This window comes from Sus scrofa, chromosome 6 (genome assembly GCF_054392235.1).
Source record: "Sus scrofa isolate SSC_HxYL_T2T_F1_AM1 chromosome 6, Sscrofa_HxYL_maternal_Yorkshire_Landrace_v2.0, whole genome shotgun sequence".
NCBI classification, from domain to species: Eukaryota; Metazoa; Chordata; class Mammalia; order Artiodactyla; family Suidae; genus Sus; species Sus scrofa.
The window spans coordinates 46293298-46312403 of NC_139388.1; the positions used below are offsets into that span (position 1 = coordinate 46293298).

The following is a 19106-nucleotide window of genomic DNA, read 5'->3' on the forward strand; positions in this document are numbered from 1 at the left end:
CTCTTTACCCTCCCACAATCTTTCCTTTTTTGAGGCAGTATATTCAAATATATATATATATTTGCTTTTTAGGACTGCGCTCAGGGCATATGGAGGTTCCCAGGCTAGGGGTCTAATTGAAGCTACAGCCACCAGCCTATGCCAGAGCCACAGCGATGCCAATCCGAGCCACATCTGTGACCTACACCACAGGTCGTGGCAACGACAGATCCTTATTCCACTGCATGAGGCCAGGGATCAACCCCACAACCTCATGGTTCCTGGTCCGATTTGTTTCCGCTGCACCACAATGGGAACTCCTCAAAGTATATTTTGTTGAGATCGTGATAAAAATTGTAACTAAAAGAAATGTAGGCTGACACGTCTCCTCCAATTCTCTGTGCTGTGCCAAAGACTTACATGATTAATTCCTTCAAAAGAAATCTAATCTAATCTTATTACACCAAAGACAAGGTGTCCTTCCTAAGGATCACGTCTGGGAACACATTGGTCTCAAGTTTCAACTCCTTCCATGTCCATGTTTATAACCGGTTGTGACCTTGGTGACTTAACTGCACTGTCCTGAGTGTTCCCCAAATTTAAAGAGCGCTCTGCTGTAAGTTATCAAGCACATGCCATGTATAATCAGACAACCTGGTCATTTTAGAAAATACAGGAGTTCCCATTGTGGCTCAGCAGTAACAAACCCGACTAGTATCCATGTGGATGCAGGTTCGATTCCTGCCTCGCTCAGTGGGCTAAGTATCCAGCATTGCCATGGGTTGTGGTATAGGTCAAAGACAAGGCTCAGATCCCACATTGCTGTGGCTGTGGTGTAAGCGGATGGCTGCAGCTCCAATTTGACCCCTAGCCTGGGAACTCCCACATGCCCTACGTGCGGCCCTAATAAGCAAAGAAAAAAAAAGAAGATACAGATCATGACACATGTAGAAGTGAACCTCTTAAGCGCAGCAACTAACAAATGATCCCAAAGGAGAATAATGAGATGGGGGGAGATAAGGATTCAGTTATCTGGCTCATCTCCCATCTGGAGACAGAGTGGGATTCCACTGAGAAGGTACTAGATAACTGAGTAATTTTCTTATCCATAACACCTAATCTTACTATGATCAGTTAATTAAATCATGATAAATGACATTCTGTGGCAAGTGGAAGGCGCTTAGAAGAGTTTTGGTGAGGAGTTCCCGTTGTGGCTCAGTGGTTAACAAATCGACTAGGAACCAGGAGGTTGCGGGTTCGATCCCTGCGCTTGCTCAGTGGGTTAAGGATCCAGTGTGGCCGTGAGCTGTGGTGTAGGTTGCAGACGTGGCTGGGATCTGGTGTTTCTGTGGCTCTGGTGTAGGCCAGTGGCTACAGCTCCAATTAGACCCCTAGCCTGGGAACCTCCATATGCCGTGGGAGCAGCCCAAGAAATGAAGAGTTTTGGTGAGATATCCATGAGTCCAGTGATAATACACCTGAATGTCTTTGTAGTCCCATAGAAATGTTTACTTCAGTTTTCTGGAGCGCTTTTGTATAAAAGAAAAAATACTGAGGTTTTGCTCCACTGGCTTTTTGAAGTTGCCTACGTTTTTCTATTGGATTATGTGTCTCTCTCTCTCTCTTTTTTTTTTTTTTTTTTTTTTTTTTTGGCTTTTTAGGGCCACACCCACAGCGAATGGAAGTTCCCAGGCTAGGGGTCAAATCAGAGCTGCAGCTGCCAGCCACACAGGATCCGAGCCGTGTCTGTGACCTACACCTCAGCTCACGGCAACAGTGGATCCTGAACCCAATGCTGGAGGCCAGGGATCGAATCTGCATCCTTGTGGATGCTAGTCGGGCTCTTAACCCACTGAGCCATGACAGGAACTCCAGATTCTGTGTCTTATAGCATCTCTGTCTTCAGGAATGAAGGCCCTACTTCATTCATTCACATTCCTATCTGCCTGTAATGTTTTATTCCTAGCGGTTCTCCCTCCTCCAGTTACTTCAATGTAGGGAAGAGGAGGGTCAGTCAGCAGTGGCCATGTCGTGCTGTGGTATGACACAGCTTCAAAACCTCGGTGACTTTCTCACTCTGCACATCCATTGTGGGTCATCTGGGGGCTCTGCTCCTCACTGCCACTCACAGTCCTAGGCCAAAATGTGGGCTGAAGGGGTGGCCACCATTGCGAACACTGCTGGGCCTCTAGCCAGCAAGGAAAGGGCAGTCTGGAAGGAACTGCCCTGGCAACTAAATGTTCCAGGATGGTCGCCCTCACTTCTGCATACAGTTCATTAGCCAACACCTGCCACAGGCCATACCTCTGAGCCAGGAAGAGGGCCAGGAAGTTTTATCTAAACAAGTGCTGGAAGGAGGACACTGGGAAATAGCTGATGAATATCAGAAAAGATGACCCACAGGAACTACAAAGATACACTTAACCTTCTCTCCTTTGTTTTGGAATTCCCTGACTTTCCCTAGAGAATAGTTTCTCCACTTTGTTTTTGCTCCCTACTCTGATCAAGTAATCCTCTAATTCCTGTTCTGTCCACTTTTAGATTCATAAACATTACAGTTAAACCAGTACTTAAAAAAAAAAAAAAAGCCTCTCTTCAGATAGTTAAAATGAGGAGGGTTTGTGTCAGCAGCTCACAAGGAAAAGGGAAGAGATTTGCACACTCATTGTTCTTTCTCCCTTTTTATGCATCTCTGCTTTTTTTTTTTTTCCTTCCACCCTTCCATGCCAGTCTCAATCTCTTCTACTGAAAAAAATTACTTAACCCTTTACTTTTCCTTCTTTTTAGTTTTTTGGTTCAACTGGCAAAGAATTCTGTGGAAAAGCAGGGTTCTAACTTCGTGGGTTTCCCCACCCCCGCATTCAAGTGAGTTTGTATCCTGAGCTGAGATACTTACCGTTATCTCAGGAATTACTGACCTGTTTGAACAATGACTAGGTTTTACTGGATCTTCTTTTCACTTGATAAGTGAGAGCCCAAACTGCTGCAAAGGCCTTTAAGTACACCTGGAAGTCCCCGAGAGATACTTGTTTTATTGCACCTTTTTTTAAACTGAGTTTTGCAGATACTGCATTTTTTTTTTTTCTGCAAATTGCAGGTTTGAGGCACCCCTGCCCCAAGCTGGTCTATCAGTGCCACTTTTAACAGCGTTTGCTCACTTCGTGTCTCTGCCTCGCATCTGGGTAATTCTTGCAATATTTCTTTATTGTTATTACTATATTTATTATAGTGATCTATAACCTTTGATGTTATCATTGCAAAAAGATTACGACTCTGTGAAGGCTTGATGATGGTTAGCATGTTTTAGCAATAAAGAATTTTTTAATAAAGGCATGTATACTGTTTTGCAAGCACAATGCTATTGTACACTTATACAGTATAGTATAACCATAACTTTTATATGCACTGGGAAACCAGAAACTTCATGCAACTCACATTACTGCAGTAGTTGAGAACCAAATCCATAATGCCTGTATCTCAATGCACAAGTCCATTACCACGCCTGGAATCTTCAGTGTTTTTGCCCTGCTCCTACTGTTCACGGCCCACCTGCTCAGTCCAGAGACAAGCACCCTGCTGTATAGTTCCTACTATATAAAACCTGCCCACCATTCCTGAAGTTGGGTGGACTGCTTCACTCACACTGCATTTTACTGTCAGGCGGGGTACCAGAACAGGACTGCTTACGACCCTGGAGTGTACGTGGAAAACAGATCCAGACGACACACACTCTGAGCCCTCAGAGGACTGAGGCTGTGTTATTAAGTCAAGCAAGCTCCAAGTCTGGCCCTACAACCCCCAGGATGAGTTCATTCCCTGAAAACCCTCAATCTCTCCCACAAATAAATCTTCCAGGGCCAGCTTTGCCCCGCAGCAGACACACTTTGAGGTCCAGCCACGAACCTAGATAGCACCTCTGCATTTTGGCCAAGAACCGCAAAAAGATTATAACCCAACCCAAAGCGGTAACTAAGTCAGAAGCAGCGGGCTGAAAAGAATGTCAACGCCCACTGTTCAAAGGCGATCAGGTAGAGGCTAATTGGTTATAAAACTAGCCCACAGCAGGTTTGGAAGACATAGAGGGAGTCCAAAGTGAATACTCACTGACTTCTAGACCCAACGACCACTGAGAAGACAACGTCAGGGGTATTGGAAACGCGACAACCCGCACATGAACTCGGCCTAGGTGCCGGGCATTGCACTGAGAAGGCAGGATACAGTCTTCGCGCCGGCCCAGCCAAGCGCCCCCGGGATGCCAGTGGGCGGGGCCTGAGCATCGCCCCGCCCCCGCCGCCCGCCACTCGGGTCACCTGACCTGCCCGGGGCTCACGTGATCTGTTCCCAACGCCGCCATTTTGGAGCTCCCGATGAGGAAAGGAAAAGCGGGGGAAAAGAGGGAAAAGAGCCGGGAGAGAGGTGGGCGAGGACCCGGGCGAGGGCACGGCCAGGCTCCCGGCCGGCCAAAGGAGGCTCGCGGAAGCAGCAGCTGCCGCCCGACCGCAGGTACCGCGCCCCGGGGCCGCCCCTCCGCCCGCTGTTAGCGCCGCCGCGGGCCATGTGCGTCCTCCCCTCAGGCCTCTACCGGCGCCCGCTTGCTCCTCAGCCGGCCGACACGCGACCGGTGCTCGCCACATGCGCCAAGTTCCGTGGCTCTTTTCAGTTCCCTGTGCCGCCTACGGCAAGGCCTGTGGAGACCCAGGGCTTGCCCTGCAGCTGGGGGTGGGGGGAACCTCCCGCTCACCAGCCTGGTCCGCAGGCAGGCCCGCCGAGGCGTCGCTTCCTTCCCATCAGCAGATGTGAAATCGCTTTAGGACAGCAGGGATGGAGCGAACAACTGTGTCCTCACTGCATCTTTTGATTACTTTTCTCAACCCCCACCGCTCCAGCCCTTTAGCCGCTGTTTGGTGTAGGAAAAGCTGGTACATAGAAACAGTCCTGGTCTTCTACAGCTATTTCGAACCTCTTCGATGAAGTGATCTCCCCAGAGATGACTGGAAAAAGCTCCCACCCTCTAACACCTGGGAGCTTCCGGAGTGAATGGTTTGTGTGTGGAAGGCCTGGATGATTAATTAGGCCGAGGCCACTATCCCAACCCATAGGCGATCTTTTTAGTTACTGCAGTGGGCTGTAATTTGCTATCAGTCTGATCTCCGTTATCCGGCAATTACTAGATTTATCACCTCTTTGAGTGTGTACTTTCTAAAGTATTCTGACTCAGTGTATGGGTTGCATCATTGATCAAAAGAGAAAGCCTGGCTCTACATTCCTTTACCTCACTAACCCGTTTAAAATTAATTCAGAGGAAAGCCAAATACGTGCTTTCTGCCCTGGCAGTGAACTGTTTACTTAACCATCATCATGAAGTTGCATTCTAGGTGAAAGGAATTCGCGTTCTTTGATCTTTTAGGTTCATTCAAGCTAACATAAACAGTAGCAAAGAAAAGTAGAACAGGGGCAAGAAACTGCATTAGAAGATATATAGGTCAGTCCACTGTGTCTTATCTTTTCAGGCTGCCATTCAGTTGTAAAATTGTTGGATGTGCAGAATCACCCTTTAGATTGTTTTTGGTTAAGGTTAAAGGGGCAATGTACAATATATTGTTTCTTCATTAGAAAGTGCTAGCAATCGAACCAGTAGGTAGTATTTTGAGTCAATTAGATAAAAATTCTGAGCTAAAACATAAAATACACAATTTATTGGAGAAGTTTCTAGAGCTGTTTTTTCTAACCTTCGCAAAATCCTGAAGTCTGCTTGTTAGGTAAATTTTGTAAATTTGTGTCACGTGATCTGGTTGCATGAGCATTCCTCTGAATTTCTTTATGACATGCAATATTGGGCAATTATATACTGAAAACAAACAAACAAACAAAACATTGCTTTGTTTCACCAAGAAAGAGAAATGTTTGATACTATATACTTTCATTCTTGGCCACAGCTGGATTTTGAAGATTGATCCAAGGGACTGTATTAATTTCAGGAATTGATTTGAAAGACACTGGCTCTGCCACTTAACAGCCATGTAACCTTGGGTAAGTCACTTAAACTGCCCTGAGTGTTTCCTTATTTGTAGAGTTGTGTAACACACTAGCCTGTCCCAAAGAGTTATGAGGCTCAAACACAGTAAAGTGTTTGATAGAGCCTAACTGTGAGGGACTGTTGCTCTTTCCAGTATTGATATTTTCATCCACTTTTCTGTTCCTACTAAGAAATAAGAGGAAAATTAGTGTATTGAGAAAGGATGGATTTAGAATCAGATAGGCCTGGATTCCAGTTCTTCAACCAGCTATTACTTTACATCTGTGAGCCTCAGAGTCCCCATCTGCAAAAAAAAAAAAAAAAAGCAGGGCAGCATTATTTAAAGTAATATACAGAATCTACTCTCTGGTCTGTGAGCACCTCAAGGGCAAGGATTCCCTCTTACTTATTTTGGTAGCTGCCAGCCCATTGCTTGGCACATCATACGTGCCCTAGTAAATGTTAAATCTGAATATTGGTTAACATTAGTTAGACCGTATGTCTTAATTGCAGCTGCCAAATTCAAATAGTCTCTCAGGCTAGATGCCAGCTAAGAAATTTTAGACTATGAAATTCATGTACTTTGATATATATACTCAGTTTTTCTTGGTGGGCAATTAGTAACTACATTAAGCTAAGGTGTTTTTAATTTAAGGAAATTATAACTAATGTTAGTAAGGTAAATCTAATGTGTAAGCAATTTCAGGTAACTTTTTATAGATAATGAACATGAAAGTTCAGGAACATGAAGGTTCATCCAACACAACTCTTTCACATCTGCAGAGACACAGTGCACACATCTACAGCCTTTAGACACAGTGACTTGCCTAAGGTCACACAGCTAACTGAGGTTCCTCTAGGAGAGGAACCCGTGAGCTATGTCCCCTGCCTTCTATTTTAGAGTTACGATAATGTGGGAAGAACAAGGAATTGGCCGTTACTTGTATAACATGATTTTTTTTCTAATTGGAAAGAACAAATTCTTACTCTGAAAGAAAAAGCTCTTTATATAACATACTGAGCTGTCTTCATATGTACACAGAAAATTACAGCTTTTCTCAAGCCCCCATGAACTGTTCAACTTGATTTTACTTATGATAAACCATACTGCTAAAACTGAAAGGGACTAATTAGATACACAAATAAACCAAATAGCAAATTATAAGGAAATAAAGACTCCTGAAATAATTTGGCTCTTCTCTTAGAACAGACATTAATGATAAGCTTTTACCAGTGGAATTCTGTTGTCTAGGAAAGACTTGAGACTCTGTAGAAAAAGTTGGAGAACTTTTCTGCTTTGGGTTACAACGTGTATGTATTTATTTGTAACAACTTGATATACTTAGTCTAATTGTATATCTAAAGATTCCAAACAGGAAACCCCCAGTCTTGCTGATGTCTATAGTCTCTCCTCCTCCTAGTAAACCTTTCTATTCACCCATGTGGGTCTTTTCACTAATCCCTGGATAGCATGCCTCTTGTCACTTCTGAACATCTAATAATGTTATGGCTGCCTTCTTGTCAACTGAACTCCAAGAAAGCAAATGGCACACTCAAATTAGGATGTTTCGAGGAGGATGTACTTATAGAGATCCTTATGATAAAGGTGTAGGACTTGTAGTAAAGGCAAACCACGGGGATAATCCAGTTATCCAGAGCTAACAGCATCAGGAGAGGGGAGGATGGCCTCTGCTGAGGAACACAGCCAGCCAAGGTGACCTAGAGGAGAGGAACTGGAAATGATTTTTTTTTTTTTTTTTTTTTTGCCATTTCTTGGGCTGCTCTCAGGGCTTATGGAGGTTCCCAGGCCACAGGTCGAATAGGACCTGTAGCCACCAGCCCATGCCAGAGCCACAGCAACTCAGGATCTGAGCCGGTGTCTGCGACCTATACCACAGTTCACAGCAGTGCTAGATCCTTAACCCACTGAGCAAGGCCAGGGATTGAACCCGCAACCTCATGGTTCCTAGTCGGATTCATTAACCACTGCGCCAGCCACGACGGGAACTCCTGGAAATGATTATCTTGATTTCCCTCTGCTACCTCCTCCTGACCTCCTGTCATGGCTCCCCCTTGGCATAAAAGCCAGGAACCAGAGGGCATGGGAGCCTATGATGTAATCCCTCCCAGGATGGAGAGCCAAGTGGAGGAGACAGTGAGCCCATGGGGGCAAAGGGATAGTGTCTAGCATGCTCATCATTTGGAATATAGCGTGCGTCTTACCTCTTCCAGAAGCCCTTCCTAGACCAAAATAAGCTCCTCGGTCTCTGTTAGGATTTGGCCATTGACTGTTACCCTCTACCTATTTCACCTGGTGTACCGTTGGGCTATTTAAAAGCTGTTGATTCTTTTTAACGCCTAAATATGTTAGTCTCATCTGCTGAACTCAGTTTTAAACTTCATGAGTACAGTTACTTTAACATGTTTTCCATGCTTCCTGTACTTTGCTGGGTGCCTTGCACATAACAATTATTTTTTTCCTAACTTTTTATTTAAAGAATTGTTTAAGCATTTACACAAGTAGAAAGAATGGTATAATGAACTCATAGGTATTCTAGTTAGAAAATTTGCCTTTCGTACTTTATCCTACCCTCTCCACTCTCCCTCACCCCCCCCCCCCAGGTAATTTTCTTTTAAGTGACATTTACGCTAATCCCTTGGAGGTCATGGATAGTATGCAGATTATCATAATCCACCTTGTCATCATTCTTGAGCCACTGGGGTTGTATTTGTACTCCTTGTTTCTGTCTCTTTTATTATTCAAATAAATTTGACTTCCCATGACATGTAATCCCATATGTGTGTGTATGTATATGCACATTGGTGGCCTAAGTAAAATTTCTGTGAAAATTTAAAAAGTTGGCCTTAAGGTCAATTTAACTTCATTTCTATTTATACTTTATTATGAGCTGTTTATCTAACCTTTTTTAACAGAGACTTTTGTTTTAATGAGACTTGTGCACTGATGGTGCCATGTGGACCCAAACTGGTTTTTCAGGTGTTTCCTGATGTATTTTATGTTGTCATATCTATTTTATAGCTGCCATTTCTGTACTTATCCCCAAATGTATGCAGCCTCTAAAATGAGATACTTACATAAATGTTCAGGGAAAATTGGAGCATCTGCTGCAAATTTCCATTAGCTCTTAATGCCTGAGCAGACACAGCTTTAAAATCGGAATGTTTTATCAGATTCTTTTGTATTAGTCTTTTTCTTGAGATAAGATGAACTCCTCCTCTTCTTCATTTCACTTTCTTTTTAAGGTACACACTGAAATATCCACAGGGAGCAATTTGCACTGCTCTGTCTCCCTCCTATTATATCATTAAACAGACGAAGGATAACATGAGTCACCTTTGTAACCCTGTGGGTGTGTGGAGCCTGTTGAGCAAACATTCACTTGTTAACCTCCAGATTATCAGTCAGCCTGCGTGGATGTCACATTTCATGGGAAGGAGCCCTTCCATCTGTAGTAGAGCACTGTTCTTATGTAAGAAATTGGACGTTCTAGGAGTCCCTATTAACTGTTGTTTAAGAAATTTGCATTTAACAATTGAACTGAAAGAAATAAAGCCTGAAGTGAATGACCCTAAAGGGAAATCAGTTGTCACATGAAGAGCCAAAGCTTCCCTTGGCTTCCAAATGTGAAATTCTCAAGCAGAAAATTGACTTAGGAAATCACAAAGGGTTTTTTTCTCCAGAAACAGATCAGTTCCCCACACTGGTCCCTTCTTGAGTAGCTTATGGTTAAATGTAGAGATTGAAAAGCACTTCTTCCTACTTGAAAACGATAGAAGTCCTTGAGAGGTGAAGTCCTCAGATTATTCATGGGAGACCATGGTCAAAGGGCCACTGGCTGTGGGGCACAGGCATGACTGTCATTGTTGTAAGGGCTATGGAATGCAGTCCCTGCCGGGAGGGCAACATAGGTGGAAAAAGAGACAAGCCGGTGGCACCGGGCAGAGGGAAGAAGTAGTGCTGAAGAAACTGGGAGTGAAATGTTTGCATTTTCACATGACATGGATCTGGATGTAGCAAGTTAGTGTACCAAGAAGAATAAAAACTAAAGGGAGGAAAAGCCACAGCTGTTGTCAGTTGATGTGTGAGAACTGGGCCTAAAGGTGGTCAGAGCACTGGTGAGGTCTTGTGGGAGGTTAGGGATGATCTTGGCAAGGATTGAAGGGCCCCTCTATGTTAACTTGGCCACCTGAGGGAAGAGGCGCCATGATTGAGCTCCTAAAATAAGAGACCAGAGCCTGTGACTGAGGCTTAAGAATAGTGTGGTCTTTAGTCTATGATCTTTGGTCTGGTAGCTAATGCCATTAGAAATTTTGCTGGCATTTTTCGAATGTTGTGGATAAGATTCCAGAATGCACCTAAAATGTGGAAAAACAAAACTTGTCGCTGGAAAAAAGCCTAAACTGAAAAACGTTAGCCAAGTCAACAAATTAAGCTCACTTTAAGCCAAAGGAAATGTTTGAAATGAAAGTATTGCCAGGAAATAGAGTATTCAAGACTCAGACTGAAAGATAAATCTTTTATGTTCAGTGACTTCCTTGGCTCTCATGCATTATTAGAACCTACAGATAACCCCTTCTAAGGCTTCTGTGCTTTTTTTTAGACCTAAAACACAACTAGGATATCAATTTTTTCCTTCGCGGATGCCCCTTTCCCTTTCAGGAAAAAATATGTATGTGTGTATGTGAGTAATCGTTGACCACTAATATGACCTCTAGAAAGAAACCACAGCATAGTTTGTGGTTTATCTTCAGGAAGATAAATCAAAGGAAGTAAAAGAAGGAACTGGATCATTGCTTTTATTTGGTTTCATTTGCATAATACTTGTCAAAATTCACTATGCCCTTTACAATAGGCTACTTACCCATATTTTCACAATCCTAAAGATCTGGGGAGAAAAAAATAGGTGTTTATGATTTTAGTAAGAAAACCACAATTATATTTGGTATGCTACGTTGTCTCCCAAGAACCCTATCAGTCGTGTGTTGGCTCTACAGAATGGTATTTCATAATAAGGTGAGGTGGTTCCGCATGCCCTGGGAACCGCCACATTCCTTCCAAAAAGGAATAGCAGTCTTTTCTGGGGAGTGGAGCATGGGCATTGTGCAAATGAGAAAAAGTACTGATTAAGACCAGCTAGATGTCAAAGAGGGGGAAAAAGTGAAGAAAAAGGGAATTGCGGGTTGTTAGTCCTTTCCAAGGAAATGAAGAATGGGAAGCTGTCCATTATCAGCCTTGTTAGGGGATAGCACTCCAAAGAAGACTTCTGAGCTTCTTAAAAGCCTCTATTGAGGATAGCCAAGTATATTAATATGGAGCTGCTGGGTTAGAAAATACCTAAAATAACTTCAACTCTAAGATAAGTTTAGATTTCCTGAATTACATGCCTGTAATTATCCTGTAACCTGGTGTTTGTTTCGGTCATACATTCTTCTTTTTAGATATGGAAGAAAGCAGCAGCATCGCCATGTTGGTGCCAGATATTGGGGAACAGGAAGCTATATTGACTGCTGAAACTGTCATCAGTTCATCATTGGAAATTGATGAACAAAGAAAAGCTAAAACAGATCCATTAATCCACGTTATCCAAAAGTTAAGCAAGATAGTAGAACACGAAAAGTCACAAAAATGTCTTTTGATTGGGAAAAAACGGTCACGTTCAAATGCTGCAACACGCTCTCTTGAAAGTCAAGAATCTTGTGAGATCCCCGCTAAAGTAACCCAGTCACCTGCTGCTGCTCTTCAAAGGGCTGAGATGTCACAAATCCATTTAACCCCTGATTCTTTTGCCCAGAATGATGGGAAAGCTATGTCTTACCAATGTAGCCTTTGTAAGTTTCTGTCGTCGTCTTTTTCTGTATTAAAAGATCACGTCAGGCAGCATGGTCAGCAGGATGAAGTGTTGTTAATGTGCTCCGAATGCCATATCACATCCAAAAGCCAAGAGGAACTTGAAGCCCACGTGGTAAACGACCACGAAAACGATGCCAACGGTCACAGTCAACCCAAAGCCCAACAATGTGGAAGCCCCACTGACTCCTTGTGTCCGAGAACCTCAGAAAGAAATACCGAAACCATTCCTGACAACGCAGTCAGTGTGGACAACCCACCACAGACTCACATGGTCCAGACGGCATCCGTGGCAGAAATGGGCAGGAGGAAATGGTATGCCTATGAGCAGTATGGCATGTATCGATGCTTGTTTTGTAGTTACACTTGTGGCCAGCAGAGAATGTTGAAAACACATGCTTGGAAACACGCTGGGGAGGTTGATTGCTCCTACCCAATCTTTGAAAATGAAAGTGAGCCCCTGGGCCTGCTGGATTCTTCGGTGGCTGCTGCAGCTGGCGGGGTCGACGCAGTCGTCATTGCAATCGGAGACAACGAACTGAGCATCCACAACGGGCCATCGGTGCAAGTGCAGATTTGCAGCTCAGAGCCCTTATCATCTTCATCTCCTTTAGAGCAGAATGTGGAAGAGGGGGTTCACCTAAGTCAGTCAGTTACCCTCGATGCCAACGAGGAAGAAGTGCTAGAGGTGGCTTCGGATGCAGAGGAGAATCTGGTGGCCGACAGCCTACTTTCCTCAGCACAGAAGATCATCAGCAGTAGCCCGAACAAAAAAGGCCACGTTAACGTGATCGTGGAGCGGCTGCCAAGTGCCGAAGAAACTCTGTCACAGAAACATTTCCTCATGAACACCGAAATTGAAGAGGGCAAAAACCTGAGCGCGACGGAAGCCAAGCTTGAATGTGAAGGAAACGACGACGTCTATCATGCCGAGAAGTGTACCGTGGACATCGGGGGGTTGATCATAGGCTGGAGCAACACAGAGAAGAAAGATGGCGAGTTAATAAATAAAGGGCTGCCTACCGATGAGAATGCCCCACCAGGCCGGAGAAGGACAAATTCCGAGTCTCTCAGGCTGCACTCGTTGGCTGCAGAAGCCCTGGTCACAATGCCTATAAGAGCCGTGGAGCTCACACGAGCCAACCTTGGGCACTACGGGAACATCAACCTCCTAGATCCAGACACCGGACAAAGGCAAGTAGACAGTACGTTGGCAGCATATTCTAAAATGATGTCCCCACTTAAAACCTCTTCAGAGGGGTTAACGAGCTTCAACCAAAGCAACCCTACCTTGGTGGCACTCCCGGAGGGTAGGCAGGAATTGTCAGACGGGCAGGTAAAGACAGGCATCAGCATGTCCCTGCTCACCGTGATTGAAAAATTACGGGAAAGGACAGACCAAAACGCTTCCGATGACGACATTTTGAAAGAGTTGCAAGACAACGCCCAGTGCCAACCCAACAGCGACACGGGTTTGTCAGGAAGCAGCGTGGTGGAGTACATCCCTAACGCCGACCGGCCCTACCGCTGCCGCCTGTGTCACTACACCAGCGGCAACAAGGGCTACATCAAGCAGCACCTGCGAGTCCACCGGCAGAGACAGCCCTATCAGTGTCCTATCTGTGAGCACATAGCGGACAACAGCAAAGACTTGGAGAGCCACATGATCAACCACTGTAAAGCACGAATATACCAGTGCAAGCAGTGTGAGGAGTCCTTCCATTATAAGGTAAGTGTCTGTTCGTGACATCATTCGGAGAACCTCAGACCTTCAGAGCAAGCAGGGACCTTTGTAGATAGAGGCCACCCACCTCATTTTATAGATAAGGAACCTGAAGCCCAAAAAAGTTTCATGATCTGCCCATGGGACCCCAACTAATTAGTATTAACGTTGGGACTGAAATCTGTGTTCTCAGAATGTCTGGTGTAGGATTCTTTTCCCCAGCCTGCCGCCTCCGGAACAGTCCCTGTGTTGATTGCTTTCGGGTTTTAGTGTGTAATTTTTTTTTTTAATTTTTTGTCTTTTTAGGGCTGCACCCACAGTATATGGAGGTACCCAGGCTAGGGGTTGAATCGGAGCTGTAACTGCTGGCCTGCGTCACAGCCATAGCAGCATGGGATCCAAGCTCAGTCTGACCTGCACCTCAGCTCACAGCAATGCCAGATTCTTAACCCACTGAGCGAGGCCAGAGATGGAACCTGTGTCCTCATTGATACTGGTAGGATTTGTTTCCACTGAGCCACGATGGGAACTCCATAATATCTTTTTTAAAATGTGTTAATTTTAGGGAGTTCCCATTGTGGTGCAGCAGAAACAGTCCAACTAGTATCCATGAAGATGCAGGTTCCATCCCTGGCCTCGCTCAGTGGGTTAAGGATCCGGCGTTGCCATGAGTTGCGATGCAGGTCGCAGACGCAGCTCGGATCTAGTGTTGCTGTGGCTGTGGCTGTGGCTGTGGTGTAGGCCGGCAGCTGTAGCTCCAATTAGACCCCTCCTCTAGCCTGGGAACTTCCATATGGCACAGGTGCAGCCCTTAAAAAAAAACATTAATTTTAAAGTGAAGGGAAATTACAAGGGGATATACATTGGAGGAACAGGGTACACACATTTGACCCTTGTCATCAATGCCAAAAAAACCTTATTTTTCCTCTTACTTGGCCCCAAAATGCAAGTTATTTACTTCAGCTGCTACGCAACCAACCAATACTGATGTATATCATTGCAGGAGGAAAAGTGGACTGTATTGGATTTAATGAAAGACAGTGCCGTGGAAATAGAGCCACGTAATTATGTTTTGGTGGGACATTTAAGGGACTCTCAACGATTACTTTTGAGTGCGATTTTCATTTGATGTGCTACCTTAAAACCAGCAACCTGTGTGAAATACTGTGTTTTTAAAGGGAACTTGCATTCATTGGATCGTTGCTTTAGAACTTTTCTTCAGTGTGCTAGTTGACTATTTTGGGGGGCGGGGGAGGAAGTGTATCCTAAAGGGCTAGCGGGGATGTAGACTTTTTCTCAGATTAGCCCCAGATGGGGTCCAGCTGGTAGTAAAAAGGTAATTAGGAATTTAAAAAGCCACTTGGGTTTCCCCCATGACATTCTGAAATGGCCTCAGGCCACTGGACAAGTAGCCATCCAGACGGGCTGCAGAAGTTCCAGGAGTTTCTTTTGCTGGTGCACTCTTGATTCATGGGGTAAGGAGGAAGAAGTCCTTGGAGTGGCAGTGCCAAGTGGTCTCTCTTACACATTTAGTGGATATTTAAAGCCAGAGTCAGCAGAAGACCAGACATTAGCTGCTTGGATACATTCTTGTGAAAGTATTGAGTTATTCTGAACACGCTGCTCTTTCCTCCACTGGGTCCGCCGGCGGCTCGGGAAGCACACACGTGCCATGCATAAGCGCTCCCTGAGACAGCAGTGGTTTCCTTTCAGAGAAGACGAAAAGAGGAACTGCCTTTTTTGTTAGGATTGTGTTTTCCCTGGCATAGTTCTTTCCAGAAGCTGTCACGTGTGTGAAGTGGTCTTTTGGTACATTCGATGTTTAAATGTTGGTAATGTTTTAGATACTGAGCCATGAAAGTAGTGAACTCCTCCTTGTACAGCCTCCTAATAACTGTGCAGGTATGTTTATTGAAAATTACATATTAATTTCTCTCCATTTCTTTAGAGTCAACTGAGGAACCATGAGAGAGAGCAGCACAGTCTTCCAGATACCTTGTCAATAGCAACCTCTAATGAGTCAAGAATTTCCAGCGATATCCCTGATGGAAAATGTGCTCAGGAAGGTATCTGCATTTTTTTATGTAGACTCCATTGTCTAGCGTGTGAGACACAAGATGCTCTTTGTTGTCACGACGGTTGTTTTCAGGACTAAAACTGCATCTCTTCTCCTCCGTGTTTATATTACATGAGTGAATCTTAGATCTGTTCCTGTGGAAATCCTGAGTACTCAACAAAGTACTGTATGACTAAGTACGCAGCTTCAACTGTGTGGGTCGATGTATGTTGAAATTTATGCTGTCCTGTAAGAGCCAAGCGCAGCAGGAAGCCTGAGGTAACATGCCAGCAAGCTGGGAGGAAAGAAAGCCTCCTCTCCTCTCTCGGTACCAGTTGACCCACTGAGAACGGAGTTTTTTGCAGATGGTAGGCCCCCAACTCAAACTTTAACTGAGGCTTCCTGCTGTGTCCTTATTCTTACCCAAGTGTGACTGCCAGATTTCATCTGCATTATTTAAAAAAAAAAAAAAAAAAACAGCCTCTTTTTATGTACTCGTTAGGTACCAGTCGGCCAAGTGTCTGCTAATAGGAATATTAGAATCAAAAGATTCAATTAGAGTTCCATGAAAAGGCGGATGCCACATCCAGAGAATTAGGGATAAAGTGTAATAAGCTGTGTTTCCTTGCATCAGCTCACTTAAATTGATATACTTTAAATGTTTCAAGTGTGGTACATAGTGTTTATGGGAAATAAAACATATTGGGGTGACTTTCCTTTTTAGATTCCCTAAGAATTAAAGTTAGAAACAACTGCAGAGTAAAATGTTTTACCATAATGTTTCATTAAATTATACCCCAGAAAGCATAACTGATTCTCGAATGTTTCTGAAAGAACTGATTTTGACACCACTGTAGCACCAAAATTCCCTTGTCAAACAGATGCCGTCCCTGTAAAACTATCCAAAACAAAAGGAGTTTATGACATAGCATCTGTTTCTGCAATAGATGGCTGAGCTAAAACGGTTTTGTTTCCTTTTTACAGAATAGCCCTGAATGCCTCCTTTTATTTTAATTCATTATGTTTCCATATCCCTTTAAAGGAGACATTAAAACATTTGATATCTTTGGACCATAAATCCCTAATGAAGGAATAAAGTAAGTACTACTCAGTGGCACCACCTGCGGTTACTACCGGCGGTGGAATATGTCTTTTCTAGCACCATCCCCAAAAGCAGTCATTTAAAACTGTCCAAATGGATTAACAAATTAAAACTCACAAACGGAATTAAAAAGATTGAAATGTCAGCTCAAAATTAAAATAACCAGTTTGAGCTTCATAGCGTTAGCATCGTATCCACCACACTCCATTTTTGCAGCATCTTTTCTTTGTGGCTCATACTCTGTTTCTTCGGGTTACACGTATGGATTTTAAATTGCTTGCCATGCCTCTCCCCCACTCCGCCACCTCAGCTCTATTCGCTGTTCTCTGAAGCGGTGGTAGAGTTCCTGTGAACTGCCATCTCTACCAATGCTTTATTGATTCACTGTTAGATCTTTCAAAATCTAGTTGTCAGGTCAAGGAACAAGTTTTTAGCTCACAAAGAAGGTAAAAATAATTCATGTTTGGAGTTCCCGTTGCGGCTCAGTGGTAACAAACCCAACTAGTATCTATGAGGATGTGAGGTTGATCCCTGGCCTCACTCAGTGGGTTAAGGATCCGGCATTGCCGTGAGCCGTGATGTAGGTCGCAGACATGGGTCAGATCTAGCATGGCTGTGGCTGTGGCGTAGACTGGGAGCTGCAGCTCTGATTGGACCCCGAGCCCAGGAACTTCCATATGCCATGAGTACGGCCCTAAAAAGAAAAAAAAAAAAACAAAAACATGTTCTATGAAAATGTCTTTAGCCATTTAATAAACATATTAAATAAGAGGAAGGAGTTCCCGTCGTGGCGCAGTGGTTAACGAATCCTACTAGGAACCATGAGGTTGCGGGTTTGGTCCCTGCCCTTGCTCAGTGGGTTAACAATCCGGCGTTGCCGTGAGCTGTGGTGTAGGTTGCAGATGCAGCTCGGATCCCGGGTTGCTGTGGCCCTGCCGTAGGCCGGTGGCTACAGCTCCGATTCAACCCCTAGCCTGGGAACCTCCATATGCCACGGGAACAGCCCAAAGAAATAGCAAAAAGACAAAAAAAAAAAAAAAACAAGAGGAAGATGTGTGCTTCTGGGGTTCCCAGTCTCTGTCTGTCATGCCAGCAAAGATAACTTATGGCATGTTTTTGACTCAGAGGTCCAGTGTAATGGTACCTCAGACGTCTCATTCTGCCAGGTATACCCATCTTGAGCTAGATAGTGTGCTGAGGGCTTGGGGTGCAATGGAAGTGTCACTGCCTTCGAGGTGCCCAGCCCATTGAGGAAGACAGGTGCCCTCAGAGAGCCGTGGGCAAAGCAGTGGTGTTTCTTCATGAATGTAAATAAATTGCCAAGCCCTGGGGATTCTGTGCAAGCAGAACAGACCGATTCCTGCCCTCAAGAAGTCTCCAGCTAGTGACAAGTCAGACTGGATGCAGACGTGCACGTAGTGTCCAGACTGCAGGGAAGGGAGACTACAGAGTGTTCCTGGGCTTAAAACCAGGCTGGGAGGTTCTAGTATTTCCAGTTTGTAGATGAGACAGCTGAGTCCTCAAGAGGTAAAATAATTTGCCTGTGATCAGTCTGGTACTAAGTGGCAGAGCGAGGACTAAACCCAAGTTTTTGAACTTTCAGTCCAATCGTCTTTCCATTGGAAACAGTTGCTAGAAGTAGCACAGGCTCTTATTCTGTGCTATATTAAGTTTTTCCATCTGTCATTTTTATTAGTTGTCATTGATCTGTAATATTTCTCACACAAAACCATTATCCAATATTTCACACTTCATTTTTTCAAAGTTTTTTTAAAACTGTATTTGGAACAGTGCCACTTATAATCAAGTCCAAGTTTTTAACCTACCAATTAAGAGCAATACTTAGATTATAATTATGATTAGTGTGTGTATTAATGTTACAGATTTATGCCAGGAAATTAGGACATTTTGTTCTGCCTGGCAGAAGTAGTTATTAGCAGAAGAAAATTTCAATTTTAGAAAGCTTAAATTTAACCTAAGGATTTTCTTTTGTTAAATTTCTGTGTAGGTTCTCTTTTGTACCACTTCCGTGCACTGTGTGCTAGTGTTCTACCTAAGTTTTCTTCCTGTTCCATCCTGTTCTTCAGCTTCTATGCTTGCTTTGTTTCTGAATATAAAGCAGTCAGGCTGTGAGTGGCCTATGGACTTTGTGCTGACAGAAGAGTAAATAAATAGTTGAATATCCGTCAGGAACAGTTTCATATGATCAAGTCATTCTGTTTGTATTGCCGTAAGGTTACCTTGATTTGAATTACCCAGCCCTGTTGCTGCAGAGTGAGTTTAGTAACATGGCCTGTTTCCATGGACCCGTGTTTCCTGTATTTCAGAGCGCTTCATATCCATGTTAATCCTTGTAACCTG

At 44.1% G+C, this 19106-nt stretch overlaps 2 protein-coding genes across 15 annotated transcripts in view; one reads left to right on the forward strand and one right to left on the reverse strand.

Moving 5' to 3' along the window:
• Window positions 1-4923, reverse strand: part of LOC110261352 (uncharacterized) — a 600020-nt gene extending 595097 nt beyond the window's left edge. Inside the window, exon 1 of one of the 3 annotated variants that reach the window (XR_014805973.1) lies at window positions 4721-4923. Coding sequence is in view for 1 of the 3 variants with exons in the window: in XM_084960354.1 (XP_084816480.1) it covers window positions 4721-4767 (47 nt within the window). In the remaining 2 variants the exon portion in view is untranslated. Of the gene's footprint in view, window positions 1-4083; window positions 4240-4720 lie in introns of those variants that run through there. The other 2 variants (XR_014805974.1, XM_084960354.1) reach the window with 2 other exon arrangements.
• Window positions 4317-19106, forward strand: part of ZNF507 (zinc finger protein 507) — a 42562-nt gene continuing 27772 nt past the window's right edge. For 4 of the 12 annotated variants that reach the window (XR_014805965.1, XR_014805964.1, XM_003127012.6 and 1 more), the window contains exons 1-3: window positions 4317-4482; window positions 11456-13593; window positions 15536-15653. Coding sequence is in view for 3 of the 12 variants with exons in the window: in XM_003127012.6 (XP_003127060.3) it covers window positions 4347-4482; window positions 11456-13593; window positions 15536-15653 (2392 nt within the window). In the remaining 9 variants the exon portion in view is untranslated. Of the gene's footprint in view, window positions 4483-5915; window positions 6010-11455; window positions 14019-14208; window positions 15654-19106 lie in introns of those variants that run through there. The other 8 variants (XR_014805966.1, XR_014805967.1, XM_021094261.2 and 5 more) reach the window with 6 other exon arrangements.